General features: G+C 44.6%; 2 protein-coding genes across 2 annotated transcripts in view; both read right to left on the reverse strand.

The window, feature by feature from the left end:
• poc1a (POC1 centriolar protein A) overlaps nucleotides 1-24,326 on the reverse strand; it is a 31,891-nt gene extending 7,565 nt beyond the window's left edge. The window contains exons 1-8 of the mRNA XM_072665676.1: nucleotides 24,155-24,326; nucleotides 23,036-23,215; nucleotides 22,375-22,482; nucleotides 21,515-21,630; nucleotides 19,540-19,673; nucleotides 12,978-13,046; nucleotides 12,548-12,661; nucleotides 1,492-1,695 (exon numbers count right to left, since the gene is read on the reverse strand). Coding sequence (XP_072521777.1) covers nucleotides 1,492-1,695; nucleotides 12,548-12,661; nucleotides 12,978-13,046; nucleotides 19,540-19,673; nucleotides 21,515-21,630; nucleotides 22,375-22,482; nucleotides 23,036-23,215; nucleotides 24,155-24,315 — 1,086 coding nt within the window. The 5' untranslated portion in view covers nucleotides 24,316-24,326. The remainder of the gene's footprint in view (nucleotides 1-1,491; nucleotides 1,696-12,547; nucleotides 12,662-12,977; nucleotides 13,047-19,539; nucleotides 19,674-21,514; nucleotides 21,631-22,374; nucleotides 22,483-23,035; nucleotides 23,216-24,154) is intronic.
• Nucleotides 1-26,819, reverse strand: part of rpl29 (ribosomal protein L29) — a 210,900-nt gene that overhangs the window by 92,838 nt on the left and 91,243 nt on the right. The window lies entirely within an intron of this gene.

Consider the following 26,819-nt stretch of genomic DNA (forward strand, 5'->3'; position numbering starts at 1 on the left):
GGTCAAGGTTAGGTTTAGGACTAAGTTTAGGGATTAGAACCTGGTTTAGGTTTCGGGTTGATCTTAATTTTAGGATTAGGACCGGGTTTAAGGTTAAGTTTAGGACTGAGGTTAAAGTAGCATTAGAATCAGAACCAAAAGTCCAAAGAACCCTTAAAGAACCCTCTTTTTAAAGAGCGTATTGTGCAAAACCGCATTTTCTACTGAATAGGCCAGAACCAGAACCAGAATTAATGTACTGGTGAAATTCACCAGCTTATTTAAGGACTTTATCCAGGCTTTTCTCACAAACACCTGAAACTCAGCAGAAATTAAAAGACCTCGTTGGAACTTGAGCCTAAATGTAATAATAACTCCTTGACTCCTCTCCTAATCTGTTAAAAATGAGCTTTTCTAATGACTCATTTCCAGAGCCAAACAATGTCAGAAGAAAACCTTCACACACTTATTAATAACGTCAGTGTTAGTGGGGAGATGATTAAGCAGAGGGCAGCTTTACTTCAGCTGGACTGTAGCCTCTCTTTCCCCTCCAACACTCAGGCCAGGTCCACGTTCAACACCTTTCACAAGTCAGCTCCTAAAGCCCCTAGTGTACGAATGACAAAGACTACCTGATGAATGAGAGCTGGACTAACCTGACTCAGACTAGACCTTCCTCTCATTTCTTCCACAGCAGCTGATGCACATAATACCAGCTCATTACCAGACCGCAGAAGAAAGACTCTCCCCAGGGAGGAAAGAGCAGCAAGGCGTTCAGTCAGGGCTGAACAGGAGAGAAGCGTGCGGCGGAGGATTCGGGCTGATTTCACCCCTGATTTAACGTGATTAAAAGGTGCTTCATCTTTGTGTCAGTGGAAATAACCACAGCCAAATTGCTGCTCTAATTTTCAGTACGTGTTCAATAATTTAATAGCAGTACACGCTGTACCTCTCCTCCTCTCGCTGAGCGAACACGCTGTTTGAGAAGTCCAGTGGTTTGCATAATTCCTTACATAATAATCACAATCACAAATTGGTCTAATTAATTAACAATGATCCGTGTGGGCAACTGGGTCATCGGACTATTCTCACACACCCGTTATGAGTCTATTTGGACGTCTTCTGTCTTAAAGGAACCGGAACCCTACAACTGTGGTCGTGTTGTGCTGTGGACCTACCGTTTGAAATTCTGAGCCACGTTACAGTCGGGAGGCAGTGGCACATAACAAATTAAGTCATTTGCCGTGGCCCCAGCAGAACCCATAGTTTAGAGTTAAGTGCCCCTGCTGAGGTCTCTACGCCCCATGGAAATGAAAAGTCATGAATAATTCAGGAGCAGCCTCAGCAGGCTTCACAGCGGAGATCACACTTTTACAAAGACCAGGAGAGCAGAATCTGCACTGGCTGAGAAGTCTGGACCAGGTAAGGTAGAAGAAGCTGAAATGAATTGAATGATCTTTTCTAGGATGTTCTCAGGCAAGGCACCTTCTATGAGACAGCTGCTTTGGTTACCTGGGTAAGGACATCAAGCTGACCCACTATGTGCTCCAGGGTATTGGCCAGTGCAGCAGGGACTCCATCGTCCCGTCTGGCCTGTCGATGCTGCTCCTGGTCGGAGAAGGACGGTGCAGTGGATCCGTGGGAGGCGTGGCTGTGCTGACTCGTACTGCGGACTCTATCTGAGCAGTGGGAGAGTTCGCTGGACTGCTGTTGAACCTGCGGACAGACAGAATTTGGCTTTAATATTTATATGCAGCTATAACACACTCACCCCCCCATTTTTCTAAGACAGTGTTTAAGCCCTTCCCCAAAATAAGAATCCAACAAAAAGACTATGGAGAACACCTACAACCATGACAGATCTAGGAGAAGCAGATTATATATTTATCATGACATAATGGATCACTGCTTTCCAGAAGATATACAGCATATTGCAGCAGAATATCAACAACAGAATATCACAATTTTTTACAATATCGTGCAGCCCTAGTGTTCCCGAATTCGCTCAGTACTGAACGTCTGCACATGGTTAAAATACTACGTCTCATCTTTAATGGACGGAACTGATCCGGCAGAACATCTCTGCTCTAAAAATGCCTATGACATACTGTGAGACTGACTGCTTTAGTGATATATGCTCTGCTCTATATGTTGGAACATTGCTGTGAGGAGAACTTCCCTGAGTGCATCAGTGCAGTTTGGTACTGATGTTGGTGCTGCAGACTGTACTGTACTTCCAGCAGAAAACATACAGAAATGTGAAAAGAGCCTATTGTGACTTAACCAAATAAACAGGCTGTAGTGCAGGGGTACAGCAGAGGAGTGTATGATAATCTCTACACAGGGATCTGCCTAATGTCTCGATCCTAGAAACACAACAGGGAAAAATAAACAGCTCAAAGACAGCGCCGGGCAAGCAGGACAGCTGCCCTGCCATAAAGTGCCTCCTGAAAACATCTGGCCAACAGGTGCCATTCGAGTACCTCTTGCCGGTTCAAGGCAGGTAAATATTTGCATGTGCGACCCTGGTGATTTCTAGGCAAACATGGCTAGCTGTTGAACACATGCTGTGATGCTCGAGAGAAGCTGACTTCAATCGAAAACAAGCCGAGTCTTTATAACGTCAACACAGAAGTCCTTTACATCAGTCTCTCAACACAAGTGTCGGGAAGTCACGCGGGGTAAAGCACAGCATACTTCAACTGGATCCAGCAGAACTTGCTTTTGGTCATCTTCTTGTGTTCCCATAGCAACGCTGTCCACCAATTTTCCCACCAATCAAACAAATATTTGTCCAGATTTCATAACAGTGTGTGAAACGTAGAATAAAAATGATCTGGCGTTTTAGTTTAACTCTCTGGGTATCCAGTACTTCTGGGATGAGGTGGGGATGATGAAGTGGGGTGGTGATCATCATCATCCAACATCCTGATCTCACTAATGCTCTTGTTGCTGAATCTAAATAATTTAAGAATGAACTATTTCTACACTCTTTGTAACCTGACCCATGTTTTCACGCAAAGAACCATTAAAGCATCTAAACGATTCTCAGAGCCGTCTTTCTAACAAGGGTTCCACCACAGGCCCTAAAAAAGTACAAATGAAAACACTAAAAAAGGCCAGACTCGGCCAGTTGTGGCTCCTCCACCTGCCCAACTCCAGTGCTACTTTCCAACCAACATGGAAAACCTCTGAGATGTGCCAAAAAATTTCAGTGACACAGTAACCAGTGGAAATCCTTAATCACAGACTTAAACCCAACTGGGCTTTGATGACTAACCCCTGAGGTTCCTAGAAAGACATTTATTAGGACGGTGAGTGTGAGACTGTCTTAATAATCATGCTTGATCCTCTCGAATGTACGGGAAAATCTGCAATCGTTTAGTCATTTGGCAGCTTAGAGTAAACCCTTCTTGGATTTCGATTGGTCCCTCAGCAATGGTACGAGGTAAAGACGCCACAAGGTGCATTTTTGCAGTGCCTGGTAAATGGCGTCGCCTCGCCAGTTCAAATATTTACTTACAGAGAAGTATACCCTTATATAAATAATGTGCGGCTGGGCCCGGCACTCTGGGTCTATATTTAATCCGGGTGGACCGGCCCACGGACCCCAGCATGAAAGCACATGGCTCTAACCCAGAACTCCATATGGACTGAACAACGGAATGCTATCGGGTCACGCTGTGTCCACAACTTCACAACCAGTCATCAACATCTCAGGTGCTCAGAAAGGTAAACGCAAATGTGTGAACTGGACACTCCCTAGAACCTGTCTGATCAGAGATCGTTATAAATATTGACTTTTTATCAAATCAATATCAGCTGAGAGATTATTTGCTGAGCAAATTCGCTGGGTTCTAACAACGGTTGGACTCTTTATAGAATCAATAAAACCAACAGAACCATTTTTGAAACCACCAACAAAATATAAAGAACCTCCTACCTCACACATCCTAATAGTTCCTTTAAATGTCACAGTTTATATATATAACTATAGCCTTTACTGAAGACCCCTTGAAGAACCCTTTTTCAGAGAGTGTTACACAGCTCTGTCACATGGTAAGTTCTCAAACATAGAACCACCTACAAAAGGTTTTCCACTCATGTGACAAAGCCTATAATCATGCAAAGAACCAGTTAAGCTTCTATATAACCAACATCTTACAATTTACCCATAAATAAACTGCAACCTTCATTCAGACCTTCAGAAATATTAGATTGAACATTTCACTGACTTTTCAAAATTCCTCCAGATCTCAGAGAGAGAGCTGAGCTCAGTCAGAGTCGGGTTTGGGGGTTCGGTGTGAATCTGAGCTCCACTGTAGAGAAACTGACCCACTCTGATCTCTCTACAGTGGAGGTGAATGGAAGCAGGCGTCTGTAGCCATGACTACAACAACACAGATACAGCCCATAATTTATTTCCTATCCAAACCCACCAGTGCAGCTACACGAGTCTTCTGAGTTTTATATGGAATGATGATGATGAGGATGATGAAGGTAAAATAGTGGAGAATCTCAACTAATGCAGTTTTCTCTACACATGCATGCACTGCCCAAATCCCTCCACCGTGCACAAACATCTCAAAACTATGATAAAACACATATTTTATTATTATAGATTTCTGCAGTGCCACGACCGTGTATCTGACCGGCACCAAACCTAAAGTAATCTATGTGTTGCAGCAGTGGAGGACAGCGTGGTGAGTGGACAGCAGACGGAACTGGGCTGAACACAAAGGAAGGCGAGACTTAGAAGGAATACAAAAGCATATGAAAGCAGAAGAGAGGCTGTGCTGAGCCAACGAGCTTCAAAAAGGCAGGATTAACTCTTGTTGAGTGGAGGACTTATTTGCAGCTCAGCAGTAAAACAGCTGCTCAAACACACACACACACACACACACACACACACACACACACACACACACACACACACATGCACATACACACACTTTAACACCCTCCTGATGAATCACCTGGACTGGAAAAACCAACAGTGGAAAATTTCCTGGGGCCCCAATGAAACTTTGAATCGCGCTGGTCTGACAGAGCCATCAATACCCGCTTCCTGCACACACAGCCATTCATCAGGCTTCCCAGTCGCCCATGCACACACCCCACCGCACAGGAAACAGTTTATGTTGCACATGTAGGTGGGGGGAATTTGACCATGTCGGACACGAGGAGACCAAATGAACAATGCTGAAGCCGATTCTACACCAGACTCGGCGAGACCCGCGCGGCAGGCCGGAACCGCTTCATTACGCTTGATATTTCAGACTGGATGCGACTCTCGTGTGGTGTGTTGGTCAGCGAAGAGTGTCTTCTGTCCACATTTCAGCATGTGGTACGTTTATCTCGAATGGGGTTTGCGGTTTTAGTCGGCTGATTTCTCAGAAATTTTTTATTGTCTTACTTGGCTCATCAGTCCATTGGTCAGTTTGTGAATTAGTCCAACAGAATCTCTGCTGTTTCTGTGGTTTTGAGGGGCGAACGATCCAATGTAGCCATCCATACCCACACATACCCATCTATACCCTTACAAACCTGTTCATTCATTCAACTATACTAAACATACCCATCCACAGCCTTACTCATCAACACCAAACATGCCCATCCACAGCCAAACTCATCAACACCACACATACCCATCCATATCATCTATACCTATTCAGATCTACACCACACATGCCCACCCATTTCCATAACCCACACATCCATATCCAGCACCTGTGAGCATGGGATCGGCTACAGTGGTCAGTAGGTGTCTGCTCCAAGGATCGGCATGCCACGTTTGACTGGTCTGGACAGGGCCGGTGCGATAGGGCAACTTTAAGCTGGTGTTCCGCAAAACCAAGTTGCGGTATTATTTGGAGTGAGCCCTGGTACTGGTGCCCCGGTGGATCTTCAAACTGAAGGCTAAGTTCCAAATAATGTCAGAAATGGGCCACGAGCGGGCGTCCCAAGAAGACGACACTCCAAGAAGACCGTTTCCTCACCCTGTCAGCACTCTGGTACAGTAGGCTGTCTTCTACAGGTTTGCAGTCAAGGTTTGCAGGACGGTATGGTTGACTACTCTCTGCCCAGATGATCGGGAACAGACTGAACGCAGCCAGTCTCCGGTCTCATAGGGCTGCCAGGAGTCCTGCCATGACTGCCCTTCACCATCAGGCCTGTTTGAGATGCTGTCGACAACACAGTAGTTGGATCGTAGGGTCAATCGCATATCTCCACAGTCTGGGACCAAACTCTATCCTCCGTGATGACAATGCTCGCCCCCACAGAGCGGGGTTCATCAGAGACCACCTCCAGAAATTTGGGAGCGGAGAGGATGGAATGGCCTGCCAGCAGTCCTGACCTCAACCCTATTGAACACTTGTGGGATCAGCTTGGGCGTGCTGTTCATGCCTGAGTGACCAACACAACCACGTCGGCTGACTTGCAACAAATGCTGGTTGAAGAATGGGATCCATTTGCCAGCCAAGTGTTTCATGGGCGCAGCCCCACATACTCAGCTCTGCTGCTCATCCCACAAACTCATGTTCCTTACAAGTGTGGCTCCATTTAAATGGAAAATTAACAAAATTAAAACTTTCCTACAGTATAGAATTTATTGACAAGAAGCAACAAAGAAATAATCGACCAAACACAAATTTCATTACTTTACTACATTACTACGTTTTATATATATATATACACACACACACACAATCAGATAAACTTCCAGTCGTAGAATCAAGGCAAATCAGTGTGATTTCAGTAACTTCCAGCGTACTGTGTGTACTGTGTGCTTCACACAGAAGCACTTTCCATCTCATTTTGATCTTGGTTTGATTGTGAGAGCGACTGAAGTGGAGATTAGGATGCTGATGTCTCTCCACCCCCACCCCGGTGCCCGTGGACTGGAAGGCCTGCTGTGCCGCTCGTCTGCCAGTGCACGTGAGGAACGGAGGGGGCTGTGGTGGAGGGTGGGTGGGAGAGACACAGATGTGGAGCAGAGGGGATTACAGACCGCGAGTGAGTCTGCGCGAGTGAGTCTGCGCGAGTGAGTCTGCGCGAGTGAGTCTGCGCGAGTGTGTGATCTGAATGCGCACTGAATGCTCTACATCATCACCAACACGCTCCCTGTTCACTATCTTTGTCCTCAGCTGAGCTCCTCCATTCAGAAGTCTCGTCATTCCAGGGCACGCCCACGGAGGCGAGAGGCGGGGTTACAGTGGCAGGGATGGGAAGTCTTACTTAAAGCAGAACTCCACTGACTTTCCAAAATGCTCCACACAATTAATCAGTTAAAATGTGAACATCTTATCATTCTCTGGGGTGAAACGCTCGGTTCTAGATAAGCTCCCCCAGTCAGAGCTGGAGTTCTACAGTGGCGGTTCTAGATAATCTCCCCCACTCAGAGCTGTTCTACAGTGGAGGTTCTAGATAAGCTCCCCAGTCAGAGCTGGAGTTCTACAGTGGAGGTTCTAGATAAGCTCCCCCAGTCAGAGCTGGAGTTCTACAGTGGAGGTTCTAGATAAGCTCCCCCAGTCAGAGCTGTTCTACAGTGGAGGTTCTAGATAAGCTCCCCCAGTCAGAGCTGGAGTTCTACAGTGGAGGTTCTAGATATTCTCCCCCAGTCAGAGCTGTGGTTCTACAGTGGAGGTGAAGGGAAGCAGACGTCTGAAGCTCTAATAAAAGCTCCTCACAGAAAGTTCTTCACCTAATGGTGATGAAGACGCTGCCTGATGCCTGAGACACGGTTCTACCAGAGTTCTGAGAAGATTTTCTCTAAACTAAGACCAAGACAAGAACAATGAGCAAAACAAATAAAGATTCTAATTGACTGATTAATATTATTAGGCATGTGTTTATGGAGATAAGATCTAGGTTCAGGGTCCTGTTCTAGTGTGTGTTAGCAATGTTAGTCTAGCATCTCCCACTGTAAACTAAAGAAGCACACATCAGACAGCAAACAGGTCCTGGGTGATGGAGTGTGTCTGGGGTCAGTGATCAATCTCACTCATCTGATTTCTCACTGAACTGTTCCTTTAAAACATGAGGCTTCCTCATTCCCAGCCCAAACATTTCATTCACTCCAGATAGGAACGATTTCAGAGCCCCGAGTGAAGTCTTTCAAGTTAGGAACGTATGGCATTAACCTACATAAAGTACAGAGAATCCTTCCTACTGTGGCACCAGACACCGCCTAATGAATAGGACCTCTGGATTTAAAAGCTATTTTCAATGGAAAGTGAAGAAGCGGCAGATAGGGACACATTACCACTACTTAAGACTCAGAGCAAAGGGACAGAACTCACAGGCACTGGCCCGGTCCTCAGGTTTTTCTAATTACACCTGACAAATATAATGAGCCTATTAAAGACCATTAAAGAGCCATGGTAAAAGCATTTCTGTGAATTACAGTGCACTGAAGGGTCTGGCTGACATTTACCGAGCAAGCTCATGAAGTGACAGGCTCTTCTCAGAATCCTCAGAAAGCTTCTCGCAGATTTAAAACTGAGTCACGTATTACAAAGCGCGGCCAGCTTCAGTCTCAAGTTTCGGTGTGTTCATTATCAGAGGGAAACAATAGGGAGCAAAATCAAAAAGAAAAGAAAATAACACCCATTTTGGAGAAGAACTTTCAGATGATCTTACAAAACCTCATTTTACTGATCTGCCAAATACACTGTGTCCAAATGTTTGTGGACACCCCTTCTAAGGAACGCTTTCAGCTATTTTTAGGTGGCACCCAACTCTCTCTTCGCTGAAAACAATCAAATCCTCACAGCAATGCTCCTCCTCCAGAATCTAGTAGAAAGTCTTCTTCTCTGGACAGTAGACACAGTTACTCCAACAGAAGCAGGATCAGCTCTTTAATAGTCTTGATTTCAGAATAAACAATGAATCAGCAGGTGTCCCAATACTTTTGTCCTTATAGTGTAGGTATTATGATTAGCCATTAAACTGATGACCCACTACGGTTTCACAGTCTATCTGATTACTAAACAAACACAAACTAATCAATGGCAGTTGCCTACATGACCTCTTAAGCTTCAGCAACAACAGAATCTCTGCATGATCTCTGCAGCCGAGCGCTCCGTTTCAGAGGTGGACGAGACGTCAGGAAAGGTTGGTTTCCTTTTACAATCGCTAGTAAAAGGCATCGCTTAAAAGCTCCACACCATTGATCCATGTAACAATAGACGCCGGTGAGTGGAGGTCATGATGTGCTCAGAGGAAAGTCAGGAGCTTGTTCTCGGGGGGAGGAGAGCTCGGATATGCCCTTGTTGATGTAAGTAACACTGCTACTGCAGAGAAAAGCTGAAACCCGACACCTGTGGTTCCCCTTCGCTCACTAAACTGGCGACTGGTGCTTCGAGCAGTCCTATCCGCGACACCGACATCTGACGAGGGCTTTTAATATTTAACCACCACTAATGGTGTTTTCCTCTATCTCTCCTCTGCTGAGGCTGAAACTCCATATACTCCAGTGTCCTCAGTGAAACTCCTGACTGGGAGAATTCGTTTTAAACTGGATCTAACTCGGATAGTGCACTTTCTCATGGAGCTGTGGGGGTGCTTGATGACCAGGTTGTCACAGACTTCACTTCTGTCTCATTTTAAACTCAGCTATAAACCCTCACGAGTCCCATCTCCGGGTGTGATTCCAAGTCAAATCGTGAGTCTTTGGAAGTAAGTTGGAGTCCAGTCTTGGGTCGAGCATCTCAAGTGCAAGTCTGAGTTTTTCATTTCTGCAGTTTGAATCCAAATTGAATCTCTCAAGCGCGAGTCTGAGTCACATCCTGAGCCTAGGGTGCGACTATGAGTTGAGTATCTCGGGTGCGAGTATGAGGCAAGTGTAGACCCGAGTGAAGAACCTGGTTGAGTGTAGAGTCTCTGGGGTGTGAACGAGTACTGAATCTCGAGTGAGAGTGTGAGCAGAGTCTGATTTCTCTGCAGTCTCTGGGGTTGAGTGAATCTGAGTTGACTCTTGAGTCTTCTGAGTGGGTGTGTCCCAAGTAGTGAGAGTCTGAGTTGAGTCTCAAGGATGTAATTCTGAGAACTGTCTCCATGACGTGAGTCTGAGTTGAGTGTTGAGGCTATGGGATAGAGTATCAAGTGTAAGTCCACGTCTCTATGAGTTTGCGTTGATTCTCGAGTCTCAAGTGTCTGGGATGCAAGTCTGAGTCAAGTCTGGAGTCTCTCAGATGCAAGTCATGCGGAGTCTGAGGTCTTTAGGATGCAAGTCCGATTTGAGGCTAGAGTCTGGACTGCGAGTCTGAGTTTGTTAGGCGTGGACACTTCCAGACAGCTGCTGGTCATCCTGCTATGACAGAACCTTATCATCCAAGCAGTGAAGTCCCATCTTTACTCACAGCTACTGTCCGAGTTTGAGAGATTGTAAATCAGATAGTCCCTCTTAGGTGCTGTGAATTAAACCCACATCCCACATAAACTCAAGTGATCCGTCTGGTGAGTTCTCCTACGTAATTCATTCGGAAAGGTGTGCGGTGCTCCCTTATGGTTAATATTTATGGCTTCTTTAAGGACAACCAGAACCAGCACACAGTAATATATCCCTGCCTTTTGGGAGACATCACGGACTGCAGAGGCTTCAGCCCCTGACGTTTTGGACCTGCTGTTGTAATTCTTTGTATTCCCCCAATAGAGAACAGCGAGAGCCTTTAGGTTATACTGTAGGATAACTGTTCAAATGACTCTATAGGACTGGAATGTACACAAGCGGCTGCTCAGGACAAAGCTGGGAAAAGGCCTCACTCAGAGGAATAGCTTGGGGAGGGTTTGAACCCGCCTGAATCTCAAACTACTCCCTGCTCTCTAAATGGTGCACTATGTTTGGAAATTTGGGCTTCTACAGAAAACGACTGTCTTATATGTTCAGCAGAAAACTGTGGACCAACAGACTAACCCTATAGGATTCTTATTTATGAGGCAGTAATTGGGAGCTGTTATTTAGAGAGGGTATTCTGAATAGAGAAGGGATGGGGTTGTGATTCTGTTCTGGTTTTACACACTTTTAATGTTTTAAATTTCAGAGCTACTAACACTCAGAACAGCTACTTTAACTCAAACAGTGTGAATAGGGTGAGAAACACGTCGCCGGACCCTGCACTCAAGCAACAATGCTGGTGACAATATGGACTCAAGGTGACCAATACGTGTACAATCAAATGTGTAGATGATGGTGAAAATACTGTACTTTAACCACAACATTAACATTATTGTTTATAATATTCTAAAACACATCACGTGCACTGTGATTAGCACTGTGACCCACTGTGAATTCTTACAGTGAAGTTTTATACAGTTCATCAGTCCCATATAACCCATCCCTACTACGACTGTAGAGTTAAACCGTCAGACTCGCTCCCAGACTCGAGACTTAACTCTGACACAGGAACTCCAGACTCTACTCAGACTCATAGTCCAGACTCGAGACAGCCTCTCGACCAGCAATTTGAGACGAGGCTCAGGTTTGTACCTAGTGACTTAACTAGGACTTGTACCCAAAAACTTGAGTCAACCTGGACTCCACCTCTGACTCTGAGTCACACCTCAGAGACCTCATGGACTCGCACCAAGAGACTTAAATCAGACTCCCAACCCAGACTACGAGGAGAAACAGACCCAAAACAACACAGGAAGAGAATGAACGGCTTGTGAATCAGTGCACATAGAAGAGTAAATCCACCTGATTATCACTCATTTTAAATGGGGAAATCTTAAAACTACATTTATTACTGATACATAAACACATCTACAACCCATCCACAAATCATCCACAGCAGAAAAGCTGGTTCTCCATGATATGACCCAATGAGCTCAGACTAACATCAGCCCCAGCATCAATGTGTGAATGTGGAAAAGGAGAAATGGAGGGAAAATAACTAAGTAATCCCAAGTATGGGAAAGAGGGAAAAGGTTAGGAATGTCTGGAACGTCACATCCAACCATGCAAGATAACGATCTACACACTCAGGCCTCTCCCCCCTCATTCAGCTCAAGCTGTGCTCCCCTTGCTGCTCTTCCCCGACGCTTCGGTGTGGAGAGGCCTCCGTGAAAAGGAGGAGCGCTAGAGCTTTTGTTGGGAGTGGAGGATTCTGGAAGAGTGGGGCGTGCGTCCATTGTGCAGGAATTTGCTTTCAGCCTCTGTCTTTATGACAGCGTGACGAGGCAAGAAAACAGCAGCCTGATCAGATAACACTGCAGGATACACTCCAGAGTCAGCGCTCGAGTCCACGCGAGGTTAGAACGTCAGAGCTGTGTGTGAAATGTCTCTCCCCAGAGCTCAGCTGTTTACTGGATACCTGTCTGCTCCACCATAATGAAGGCCTGGGTACGGCCTGAGCGCGCTGAGAGACGTGTGTGAGCATGTATTTACAGAGACCATTTGATTGACTGCTGACGTCTAGATGTTAGTGATAGTAAACTTACTTAAAAGCTCAAGAATAGGCGTAATGTTGATTAAAGATATCTGTATTAATTGTGTGGAACATTTTTTCTTTACTTTTCATATATCCAGACTTTGCTGTGCCCGTGTGAAGTCTAAATGTCGTACCTGGGCCAGGCCATGAGTGCTGGAACTGCCTGGCTCCTCACCGGAGGTTTTCTGCTGCGACCTGAGCACCTCGCTGTAATCTGTGCCATCAAAGTTGGTCCGCCAAACCATCACCTGCGTACAAGATAATCACATTAAAACTGAATATATTAGCATTTCTAAAACTAATACAATAGCACTGATAAAGTGAATGAGCTCAAACACTATAGAAAGTACTGGGTACAAAAGTACTGGGACACCTGCTCACTGTTCCTTCTGAAATCATAATGAAGGGTATTAAAAGAGTCTCCAGCTTTTGTTGGAGTAACTGTCGCTACTGTCCAGAGAAGATGACTTTCTACTAGATTTTGGAGAAAGAGCATTGCTGTGAGGATTTGATTGAGTTTAACACAGTAGAATTGTGAGGAAAAAACAAGAGAGCACAAATCACCTGTTCATCAGATCCACCAGAAGCGAAGTGATCCCCTGTCCTTGAAAACGCCACACATGTCGCCGGACCCTGCACACAAGGAGTAATGCTGGTGACTATACGGACTCAAGGTGCATGAATACGTGTACAATCAAATGTGCTGTCGGTGGTGAAAATACTGTACAATAACCTCAACATTTAACCCATCCTCACTATGCCGTCAAGAGACACGACTCCTAAGGGATTTAAGACTCAAATCAGACTCATCGTAGAGACTCAGCACTTTACTCAAATATGCACCCAGAGACTCGACTCTGGACTTGCTCCAAGAAACATGACTCTGACTCCCACCCGACTACGAGGCACCTTGGACTCCGACTTATAGCCCAGTGATTTAAGACTCAGATTGGACTCGATTTGGACTCTCAACCAGCGAGTCAATACAGGACTTAAACACACCATGAGAGTCGAGACTGAACTCAGACTCCCCCCCCGATACTAGGCAACTTGGACTCTACGTTAGACACCCAACTCCGGCCTCCCTCCAAAAGACTCAAGACTGGACTCCCACCCCAGACTACGAGGCCACATAGACTCTTGACTTGTGTCCAGATTGTCCAGATATGCAACACTCAAACTGCACTCAACACCAAGACTCGAGACTCGAGTCACCCAGACTCGCACTATGAAAACTCAACATCGACATGAACCCCTGAGACTCGAGACTCTCAACGAGCGAGTTGAGAAATGACTCAGAATGGTGCCCTAGACTCAAACGCACAACCCCAAGACTGGAGAGTCGACCTACCTTGGTCTTTAACCCCAGCTGTTTTTTTATCTGCATCAGGCGCTTTAAGAATACCCGCTGCTGCAGGGATCTGCAGTTTAATTGCCTTGTACTGTTCAACAAAAATAAGCAGAGACACCCTCTCTCTCCCTGCATACACACAATTATCCTCGCAGGAAGAGAACCCTCGGCCAGCTCGTAGGAGGAAAATTACAGCATCATGACGCCATATTGACTTTGGTCAAATACGGCGGGTTAAAATTAGGCACTACATGGTGCTAAAGACAGAGCGGCCAAACCAGACACACTTTCACAGACACCGCTCTGGCAGTGCCAAAACACATGGAGGCACAACCCCACCCACACAACTGGCACAGTGCAAGGTAGAAATAGCAGCATCAATTAGACTCCAGCTTCTGCTGGCAAGAAGCTCCTGAAGAAACTGTTACGCTGCAGTGGAATAAGACGACAGGGGTAACTCTACTCTCTGGCTGCTCGGCCTTGTTTATAATAAGGCCTCTGGTCTCACAGACAGAGGGGAGGTTTTACGCCACAGGAATTTACAGGAACCCGAATGAGCAGCAGCTGCTAAAATCTGAAGGAAGAATGAGATTAGTCACTTTTAGGAGCGCTTTTAAACCAAGAATACGATACATGCACTATATGGACAAAAGTATTGGGACGCCTGCTCACTCACTGTTTCTTCTGAAATCAGGGGGATTAAACAGAGCTGATCCTGCTTTTGTAACTGTCTCTACTGTCCAGAGAAGAAGACTTTCTACTAGATTTCGGAGCAGAGCATTGCTGTGAGGATTTGATTGCATTCAGCAACAACAGTGTTAGTGAGGGCGTTTGATGACGATCGCCACACCACTTCATCATCCCCAACTCATCCCAAAAGTACTGGATGGAGCTCCACCACCATCATTCCAGCTCTTCCACTGCTCCACAGCTCCTCAATGCTGGGGGGCTTTATACCCCTCTAGCCCACGCCTGGCATTAGGCAGCATGGAGCCGATAGGGTCATGATGTTGATCTGCTCCAGAGAGTCCTATTCTATTGGCAGTGTGTCTCAACAAGCTGTTTGTGTGTGTGTGTGCAATTTAAAGTAGCTGAAAGCATTCATTAGAAGGGGTGTCCACAAACATTTGGACATTTTGTTTTTGTGAATATGATCTTGTAAAAAGAAACAAAGATTTTTTATCAAGGACAGATGTTCTCAGGAGCGTTTCAGCAGTGACGGTCTTCTGAAGGAGGCACAGCCAATCAGAACAGAGGACATTCTCTTATATCAGTCTTAAAGGCACAGTGACCTCTCAGAGATAAAGAGAGTGACGTGAATTAGGACACATGTTTGGAGCATAAAGCCACGCAGATGTTTCACAGAGCTCGTAGGAAGGTGTGGGACACGGCCTCTGCAGTGTAGCCTATAGTCTAATACTAACGGGCCGATTCAGACGGGACCTGGTTCTGATCTAACCTGACTGTGCAGTGCATCATCCATACAGTCCATACTGCTTAGATTAAGAACACTGACTCGTATCAGTGAGTGTGTGTGTGTGTGTGTGTATCAGTGAGTGTGTGTGTATCAGTAAATGTGTGTATGTGTGTGTGTGTGTGTGTGAGCTTAGATGACTCATAGTGAATCATGTAACTGACACTTCCTGCCAAGTCCTCAGATGCACCTCCTCAATGATCATACTACCTGTGTGTGTGTGTGTGTGTGTGTGTGTGTGTGTGTGTGTGTGTGTGTGTAAACTACACACTCCGAAGTCAGCCAGTCGTCAGAGAGAGCTGCACAGCTCCACTCTGATTCAATCCTAAAATAAGCTGTTGGTGAGCCTCCCTGCTTACGCACCACTCCCTCTGGAATGGGAGCAGTGTATCTGGACTAATCGCCTCTTTCCGGTCCAGTGCGGTACCGGCCCGTGGCTGATGACCCGCTTTACTATAATGAATCAAATAATCACATTTTAAAGGAGCAGTTCGGTAAAAAATCAATCAGTATTGATCTCTGAGCCCAGATTCAGTGGCTCGGCCGAGGCCTGTTGGGTATCAGAGGTCTTCCTGAGTCAGGGTGCTGACGGAGAGTTTGTCCTCCTTTACTGCAGAAACAGCCCCTATTCTTCTGGAAAGACTTTACACTGGTCAGAACATTGCTGTGAGGAGGATTTGATTGCATTCTGCCACAGGACAGCATTATGAGATCAGTAACATAACTTTCTTCATTTCTTTATTAAGTCTGAGGCAGGGAGACATGTGCCTTATTCAAAACTCTGGAGTCAAATGGAGAGCTGCCTGTACTGACTCGAGACTTGACTTGAGAGCTGCCTGTACTGACTCAAGGGCTGCATTGTACTGACTCGAGAGCTGTCTGTACTGACTCAAGGGCTGCATTGTACTGACTCGAGAGCTGTCTGTACTGACTCGAGAGCTGTCTGTACTGACTCAAGAGCTGCCTGTACTGACTCGAGGGCTGCATTGACTTGAGAGCTGCCTGTACTGACTCGAGAGCTGCATTGACTTGAGAGCTGCCTGTACTGACTCGAGGGCTGCATTGTACTGACTCGAGAGCTGTCTGTTCTGACTCGAGAGCTGTCTGTACTGACTCGAGAGCTGCCTGTACTGACTCGAGGGCTGCATTGACTTGAGAGCTGCCTGTACTGACTCGAGAGCTGCATTGACTTGAGAGCTGCCTGTACTGACTCGAGGGCTGCATTGTACTCACTCGAGAGCTGTTTGTACTGACTCGAGAGCTGTCTGTACTGACTCGAGAGCTGCATTGACTTGAGAGCTGCCTGTACTGACTCGAGAGCTGCCTGTACTGACTCGAGAGCTGCCTGTACTGACTCGAGGGCTGCATTGTACTCACTCGAGAGCTGTCTGTACTGACTCGAGAGCTGCATTGACTTGAGAGCTGCCTGTACTGACTCGAGAGCTGCCTGTACTGACTCGAGAGCTGCCTGTACTGACTCGAGACTTCACTTGAAACTTCTAAGCTCTGTATTTCACTTCATGAAGTCTTGTGCAGACGCCTGTGCAGCTCTGAGGCAAATATGCCTTCCTCCCATTATTAAGGAAACAAAATCTACTGAAACTGATACCATTACGCTGCATCTCAGAGCACTAATCTCCTGAGCCTCCGGAGAAAGCATACACGTCTACAAGAGATTTAAAACTGGGCATCAGAGCAGCGAAAGCACCCACAGCTGAAGCACCGCTTTACTACTGCTGGGATTCAGGCTGGCGGTCTCCAAGAATGCAACTGCCCATTCTTTCACTGGAAGATCATGTATCTTACTCCCCAATAGAACAGCCAACTGGGCCGCTAAATAGTCAAAGGCCCAGCAAGCAGAGCAAGCACTGGACACCTCCCAACCCTACAAGGGCACCCATCACAGAGAAATCCATTGTCCTTGTTAACCTCTTCAAATTCCACCTATATTCCACAGCAAGGATTAATCAATACCTACAGGGACCACAATGCAAATGATCTGAATTATTATTAGGTGTAGAGGTGTGTAATAATCGTTTGGACCCGTGGTGGGTCCTGGGACTGTTAATGAGTTGTTAAAGAGTTGGACAGAACATCTGAAGTTCACACAGTGCGCACACTCTTACAAATAAAGGTGCCAATGTTTCCATAAAGAACCATTAGTGTAACAGATTTGTGTTTTGTTTATTTGGGATATTTAAACATTTTTAACAATATCTGAATATTGTTAATAATCAGAAGCCTATTGCTCTTTTTAATGGTGTATTGCTTCATTATGCTATTCTATAATTATTATATCAGCGGCATAAAATGGTCTGAAAATGAAAATGATATCTTTTAACACAATTATTTGAGACAACACAGCGTCCAAATGAAACAAGCAGTTATGGGGACAGGCCTAACTGAGCTTGCTTACATAGGCTGAGGCTTAAAGCTGTGGTCAACAGATTCACCACCAGTGAATATGCTGGTAAAGAGAGGCAGACAGGCCCTAGCAACACATGCAAGACACAGACTGTTCCATTTTGCCGCTGACTAATAACGGCTCGCAGCCAGACTGTCTCACGAGTCCATGAACCCAACAGACCGTCTGCACCGAGCCACAAGCAGCAGCAGCAGCAGCAGAGCCTGCCACGCTGGGTTAGCACATCGCATACTCACAGCATCGGCTCCTGCTGAGCTCCTCAGAGCTCGGCCTCGGCTGCTGGCCGAGGGGAAAGTCACTCCTCGCGGTCTGTTCTGAGCTTGGGTCTCAGGCCGATGAGGTTACAGTTCCGACTGTCCAAGATTTACAGGGCTGCAACGGGCATACCGCAAAATACAGCAGACGTTTTCAAAAACACGCAAACAAGCCAGACGCACTTTGGAGGTTGGTGGAGGTGGAATGGTGAAGTTAAAAGAGAATAAGTAATGAGAGATATCTGGAGATATTTGGGGAACAGCCCTCCATGTGTTAAGCATGGGGGTGGATGGAGCATGCCTTGGGCTTGTGTTGTGGCCAGTGGCACAGGGAAGAATGGATTTCAGCTAATTCTGAAAGCACCACCTCACTGTCTGTTAAAAAAAAGCTGAAGTTGATAAGAGGAGGAGCTTCCACAGCAGGATAATGATCCTAATTACTCCAAATCCACAATGGACTCCCTCAAGAAGAGCAAGCTGAAGGTTTAGCCTTGTCCCTCACAGTCCCCCAGCCTAAACGGTGCCCTAACTTTTGATTTGGGCCCTTTTTCTTTAGTTTAGTTTCTTTAGTTATTTTTAAATTAAATTTTTAATTAAAATAGAAAAAAATATTTACACTCAATTTTATTGTTAACTTCCTTAAAATTCCTTTTGGAAATCAGGTCATATATAATCAGGTGCCCAAACTTTTGCATGATACTGTATCAGTGGTAATCCTTTAAATCCTCACTCTTATAACATTAGACATTACAGTCATTATTAACATCAGGTTTACAGACCCTAAAATAGAACCCTGTGGGACTCCACAAAATATTCTGAACTAAATTACAACTAATAGCTTTTGAATTAGGATTAATAGCCACATTAATAGCCATGGCACTGAAAGGGTTAAAGACACAATAATAAAAACAGCCTGTTTAATTCTAGGTAAAAGGTCCTAATACATGTATATTTATCCCTCTCTGAAGCTGCATTGTGTAATATGTCCCCAGATAAGGCTGCAGATATCTACACCACCTTATCCAGCACTGTGTGCCCCAGCATGAAAGAAGCAGCTGTACAGTAGTAATCCACTCGCACAGACGGGGTCAGTAGTGTGAGCAATGCCAGTGGGTTGCTGTTACGTTCTGTTCCAGAACACACACACTCTGCAAACACACACACACACACACACTCACAGACACACAACAGCACTTAGGAGTCTCAAGGTTCCCAACACTCATGACTCACTGTGAGTGGGTGGGCAGTTTCCTTGACATTTTTAAAACACACTTTGGAGAGGGCTCGTTTAAGCATGCTCCAAAAAGAGCGAAGCTTCAGCACAAAAAACCAAGCTCTCCTTTGCCTACTGACACGCCGGAGCCTGCAGAGAGGTCTGAATGGACCTGAATGGACCCTTTCTAGAATGAGATCCAGGTCCGTAGAATTAAAATCTCAACAACCTCAAGCTCATCATTTTCAATAGTCGGCCCGAACCCCCACACTTCATCCGGTTTTAGTAAACTAATTCAGTACTTTCTAATCCAGTAATTAGGGATGGGCTGATACTGAAACTGTGAGCTGAAGCTGTTATCTGATAGTTTTACATACAGTCAATAACAGAAACGGAGGGAGGGAGGTACCTGGTGTCCGTGCAGTGTGTAGAGAAGCCTGCCCTCCACCAGGTCCAGTATCTTGAGTGTGGAGTCATTGGAGGCTGTGATGAGGTAGTTTCCAGAGGGATGGAAGGAAAGCGAGTTCACCACTGCGCTGTGCACTGAAACAATCGCACACATCTCTCACAACCAGGGGTGATATATATATATAGTTATATAGAGTTAATAACAGATAGACACTCTTACTGACCACTGACTTTATGTCTATTTGGGTTTATTCTAATGTTATATAGAGTTAATTACAGGTAGACACTCTCACTGACCACTGACTATGTTTATTTGGGTTTATTTTAATGTTATATAGAGTTAATTACAGGTAGACACTCTTACTGACCACTGACTATGTTTATTTGGGTTTATTTTAATGTTATATAGAGTTAATTACAGGTAGACACTCACACTGACCACTGACTTTATGTTTATTAAGGTTTATTCTAATGTTATATAGAGTTAATTACAGGTAGACGCTCTCACTGACCACTGACTTTATGTTTATTTGGGTTTATTTTAATGTTATATAGAGTTAATTACAGGTAGACACTCTCACTGACCACTGACTTTATGTTTATTAAGGTTTATTCTAATGTTATATAGAGTTAATTACAGGTAGACACTCTCACTGACCACTGACTTTATGTTTATTAAGGTTTATTCTAATGTTATATAGAGTTAATTACAGGTAGACACTCTCACTGACCGCTGACTTTATTTATATTTGGGTTTATTCTAATGATATATAGAGTTAATTACAGGTAGACACTCTCACTGACCGCTGACTTTGTTTATTTGGGTTTATTCTAATGTTATATAGAGTTAATTACAGGTAGACACTCACACTGACCACTGACTTTATGTTTATTTGGGTTTATTCTAATGATATATAGAGTTAATAACAGATAGACACTCTCACTGACCACTGACTTTATGTTTATTTGGGTTTATTCTAATGTTATATAGAGTTAATTACAGGTAGACACTCTCACTGACCACTGACTTTATTTATATTTGGGTTTATTCTAATGATATATAGAGGTAATTAATTACAGGTAGGTGATATACTACACTAATCTGGAGAAGTTTAGACAGGTCGTCTTACGTTAACGTCTGCCATTTCAGCGGAGACTGACGGCTCGGCGACTCTCGGGTCGTCTGCGTGTTCCCGAACCACTGAGGTGAGGAGGCCGCGCTCTCCGCATGGCGCTGGGATAATTACAGCCACTACAGTCTGAGCATGAGTCGGGCTGGCTGCCTTTTTTCTGACAGCTCCGATCAATTCCCGTAACGAGGCCCTTTGTTCCTCACCTTTTCCATGGTCATGACTTGGACACATGCCAGGTGATGACACCACCTAAAGTGGCCTTGCGTCGAGCCCCACCCCTCCGACGCAAACCTCTAATCCATTAATACCATTTCAAGCATGAGCATAGCCCGGTGTCGTATTGATCGCGGTGCTTAATGGCTGTCTGAGCAGTAACACTGCCAACGGAGACGGAGAGTATCAGTGATTGATACTCTATAGACTTTATTTTATATTGTTATACATAATAAAATGTATACTTATTTTATTTTTTTCTGCCAAAAACTTACTGACGATCCCTCATAATACTTTCAATTCAAAATCTGGGAAACTCTACAGGTCAGTGTGCAAAATTTCCATGAAGCTGCTTTTTAGATTTATTACATTTATAACGACGAATTAGGCAGTGTTACATCTAGAGGAGAGCGGTCTATGTTATTGTTACTGTGATTATTAAAGTTAATTAACACACTTTAATTAATGAATTAATTATTTTAACTGTACCTGCATGTTAAAGCACTGTGATAAATACTGTGTATAGTGAAAAGTATTGTAACAATATGTTTGCCACATCAGCCAGTCCCATATACAGCTAAGATGCCCATAAAGTAGTGGTGTATCTGCTGCAGCGCCGTTACGCCTCACCTTGATAATGCTGTAGAAGTTTGTTGGTGCGGACGTCCCACACTTTCACGGTGTTGTCAGTGCTAGCAGCTGCTATGCAGGTACCACTGGGGTGGAAGTCAGCATAATTCACATACCTGAAAATGACCAAAATCTAATTTACCCAACTCTCCTCCCACCCCAGACACAATCAATCAATCAAGACATGTTTGGAGTCTCTGGTGCAGAACTGAACCCTTCAACATCAAACATGACCTGGCCGATCAACGTCTGTGATAACGGGAAAACTCACTTTTTCCAGGACAGAAAATGGGCCTCATTTATCATCTCAGAGTACAAGTACTGATCTAAGATCAGCTGACTAATTGAATTCAGTGTTGTGAACAAGGCATTAACATAGTAGATCAGCGTTTGATCAGAAGCTTGATAAATATATGAAGATGAATGCTTGTGGATAAACCTTGTAATGCATGGATGAATTTCCATGACTGGAAAAAAGCGTCTAAATTTCCAGGTCGTCCAGATTTTGAGATCAGATGTGTGGGAAGTCTGAATTGGAACCATTCCTTTAATGCATGTGATTTTTAAGTGTCCTTAAAACAGGTTGTACTTCGTCCTGTATGCTATTTTTATTTCCTCCTGGATGTCAGTTTGATAGTCCTGGCAGAGGGATAGAGATGGGCCTCGCGCTGGTAGGAGCGTATCAGAATCAGGGCCGTTAGTTAGGCTGGACACTGTCTGTGAACCAGAACCATCCCGTCAGAAGCTGCTGTGATTATGAACTGAATACCGAGGAACCACAGACATAAAGACGTGTGAAAACTCTGTGTGTGTGTGTGTGTGTGTGTGTGTGTGTGTGTGTGTGTGTGTGGGGCACCTACCCGCCATGTTCAGAGAATGAGTGGATGCATTCTCTGCTATTTTTGTCCCAGATCTTCACTGTTCTGTCATCACTGGCAGATACAATCAGTCGCCCATCCGGAGAAAACCTGTCAGAAGAGCAGAGGTAAGGCACCGCACGTCGACACACAACCCAAACATCCTGCATTCACATCTAATATTTCTCATTTTGAGATTGCTGTCAGTGGTTTTATAACAGTATTTCATTCATTTATTGTGGTTTTATGAACCTAAACAGTCATAATTAGATTAAATCAATATTATTTTTAAAAAGTGAGAAAATCATACATATAATTTTAAAATTAAAGCAGTTAAACTCAAGATAAAGCCTCTGATTTACGCTCATCTATAAGGTAAAAAAATAAAAATAGACAGAAATGTTTTTTAATGGTTATCTTAGGACAGCCAATCTCACACCGGGACTAACAGCTCTACATCATGTACAGTATGATGACACTATGATGTCAGAGGCGTATCAAGGTTCATGTGAAGGAAGTACGCAACGGAGACCATTAAAATAAGTATTTAAAGATTTACATTATAAATAACTGTGTCGCAATAAAAGACGGGGAAAGTGATGAAATCAGCACAGCTGGCTGAGCTGAGCTGCTGCTGAGGATAAGCAGTCATATTCATACACACTTTGCGCATCGCACCCAGTTGATGTGCTGGCAGAGGGAGAAGAGGAACTTCTGCCGATGGACTGTCCACACTTTGATGGTTTTGTCATCAGAAGCGGTCACTAATGACTGACCGTCGCTGGAGAAGTTGATGCTCCGGACCGTTCCGGTGTGGGCTCTGAACACTGTGGATTCTCCTTTCCTGAAACAAACACAGAATTACGAGAGATTGTCACTCTAAAAAGGTCTGAATGCAATCAAATGCTCCTCACAGCAATGTTACAACATCTGGAGTAAGGCCTTCCAATAAGAGTAAGGGGGAAAAACTATCTGTTTATACTCTTGATTTCAGGAGAAATTCTGGAAGATCAGGCATCCACATACCTTACATACATACATTTGGACAGGTAATGCTTTGCTTCTTGAACAATGGAGCTGACAGAATTACATTAGGAGATCAAACAGACACTGAGTATTACTCAAAAGACCATCAGTCCGCAATCAGAACCCCAGCGGTGAGTAGCAGTCTATACATTCGTGAGTGTAATGATCTCCAGGCCTAAAACTGCTCCACAGTTAGACGATCAACAGACCTTCATCACATGTACTCAGATAATTATAATATATATTATTTATTATTATGTGATTATAATTACTAAAATTAATAATTATAAAATCAGAAATAAGGTTTAACCCTCTCTCTGGCTCAGTGCAGCTTGTGGATGATACAAGTTTCTGCAGAACACCACCACCTCCACCAATAATAATAAAAATAATAACAATAATAATAAAAATAACTTTATTCATGCTAATTATCATCCAACATATATTGAGAAGTATGGCTCATTTCCATGACACAGAAAATAGGAGAGCGTGTCCCCTGCCTGAGCTCACTCCAGCACCTACAAATGACGTTAGTATCTGCTGCCCTCTGCTGTCACAGCTCTGAACTGCATGTGCAGGCAGTGCAGTTATCGCCCAGGTCTGACTGATGAGCTTTTGAAGAAGCCCGGGAACCCAGATGAGCCTCTGGTTTCTCTGTTGAGAGTCTGAGTCTCTACAGTCGGCTGTTCACCTTCCTGACTGTGTGTTTAACAGATATGTGCAGGTGGCAGGGTGGGGGGTAACAGGACACACTTACACACTGGGAACCCAGAGACGAACCGTCTTGTCTCTGGAGGCCGAGGCCACCAGACGGCCGGAAGGGGAGAACTGGACGGACGTCACTGCGTCTTTGTGTCCCGCGAACCTGTAGGCCCTCGTCTGCGGCTTCAGATTCCAGATCATTACACAGGAGTCCATGGAGCCAGTAGCTGGATTTCAAATAAACAGCAACCGTAAGACCAACCTGTCCACTGACCCGCTCATCAGCACCGGCTTCAGCACCGGCTTCAGCACCGGCCCATTCCTGAACAGCACAATTTCCAATACCCACTTTACAAACTGAATGTGGGCGTGGTTTAAACCAGAAATGAGTGCAAGGCACTGAAAGTGGGTGTGGTTTAAAGTAGTAATAAGTGTGAAGTGTTGAAAGTGGGTGTGGCTTAAAGCAGTAACAGGTGTGAGGGTCTGGAAATGGGTGTGGCTTAAAGCAGTAATGCAGCTGTGTGTGTATAAGGGAAAGCAGAGGAGCTGAACAGGTTGTGAAGGTTAATAAATAGAGACGGTACCGATCTGCTTCATGTTACAGCTGAAGTCGACACTCGTTATCGTGTCCCTGTGTCCTCTGAAGTGTCTCTGGAGAGACGGATCGTCCTGAGAAAGTGTAACAACAGCAGAGGTGAGTGCCAGGTCATAATAGGGATATTATTACCCCTCCACCACATTTAGCTACAGAGATGCTGTTTTCTCGCTGGGGGAGATGGGGTCAAATCCCCCGACTGTTTGATTTTACATGAGATCAGTTTGGGCTCCAGGATGAAATATCTAGAACATTAGACAATAAAATCACACTGAAATATCTGTTTTATTATATATATGTTAACCCTGATCACAATAATGCTCATTTTTGAGTTTTATGATTAACATCTAAAGCATCAGATACCATCAGCTGGGCGATATGGTAAAAATACCAGATCACAATATTTAAAGAGTTAATTCGTGATACAGGATATTTATCACATGTAATCACAGACTAAAACATCAGCAGTGACAGATTCCTATAAACTACAGTTCAGATCCTCTCTGTGCTGAACACAGTGATTTATACTCAACATCTGCTGCTCTTCATCTAATGAACCCTTCAGTCTGATCACACTGTTAGTGATGAACCCTTCAGTCTGATCACACTGTTAGTGATGAACCCTTCAGTCTGATCACACTGTTAGTGATGAACCTTTCAGTCTGATCACACTGTTAGTGATGAACCCTTCAGTCTGATCACACTGTTAGTGATGAACCTTTCAGTCTGATCACACTGTTAGCGATGAACCCTTCAGTCTGATCACACTGTTAGTGATGAACCTTTCAGTCTGATCACACTGTTAGTGATGAACCCTTCAGTCTGATCACACTGTTAGTGATGAACCCTTCAGTCTGATCACACTGTTAGTGATGAACCCTTCAGTCTGATCACACTGTTAGTGATGAACCCTTCAGTCTGATCACACTGTTAGTGATGAACCCTTCAGTCTGATCACACTGTTAGTGATGAACCCTTCAGTCTGATCACACTGTTAGTGATGAACCCTTCAGTCTGATCACACTGTTAGTGATGAACCCTTCAGTCTGATCACACTGTTAGTGACGAACCTTTCAGTCTGATCACACTGTTAGTGACGAACCCTTCAGTCTGATCACACTGTTAGTGATGAACCCTTCAGTCTGATCACACTGTTAGTGATGAACCCTTCAGTCTGATCACACTGTTAGTGATGAACCTTTCAGTCTGATCACACTGTTAGTGATGAACCCTTCAGTCTGATCACACTGTTAGTGATGAACCCTTCAGTCTGATCACACTGTTAGTGATGAACCCTTCAGTCTGATCACACTGTTAGTGATGAACCCTTCAGTCTGATCACACTGTTAGTGATGAACCCTTCAGTCTGATCACACTGTTAGTGATGAACCCTTCAGTCTGATCACACTGTTAGTGATGAACCCTTCAGTCTGATCACACTGTTAGTGATGAACCCTTCAGTCTGATCACACTGTGAGTGATGAACCCTTCAGTCTGATCACACTGTGAGTGATGAACCCTTCAGTCTGATCACACTGTGAGTGATGAACCCTTCAGTCTGATCACACTGTTAGTGATGAACCCTTCAGTCTGATCACACTGTTAGTGATGAACCCTTCAGTCTGATCACACTGTTAGTGATGAACCCTTCAGTCTGATCACACTGTGAGTGATGAACCCTTCAGTCTGATCACACTGTTAGTGATGAACCCTTCAGTCTGATCACACTGTGAGTGATGAACCCTTCAGTCTGATCACACTGTGAGTGATGAACCCTTCAGTCTGATCACACTGTTAGTGATGAACCCTTCAGTCTGATCACACTGTTAGTGATGAACCCTTCAGTCTGATCACACTGTTAGTGATGAACCCTTCAGTCTGATCACACTGTTAGTGATGAACCCTTCAGTCTGATCACACTGTTAGTGATGAACCCTTCAGTCTGATCACACTGTTAGTGATGAACCCTTCAGTCTGATCACACTGTTAGTGATGAACCCTTCAGTCTGATCACACTGTGAGTGATGAACCCTTCAGTCTGATCACACTGTTAGCGATGAACCCTTCAGTCTGATCACACTGTTAGTGATGAACCCTTCAGTCTGATCACACTGTGAGTGATGAA

The sequence above is a fragment of the Salminus brasiliensis genome, chromosome 21 (assembly GCF_030463535.1).
Source record: "Salminus brasiliensis chromosome 21, fSalBra1.hap2, whole genome shotgun sequence".
Classification (NCBI taxonomy): Eukaryota; Metazoa; Chordata; class Actinopteri; order Characiformes; family Bryconidae; genus Salminus; species Salminus brasiliensis.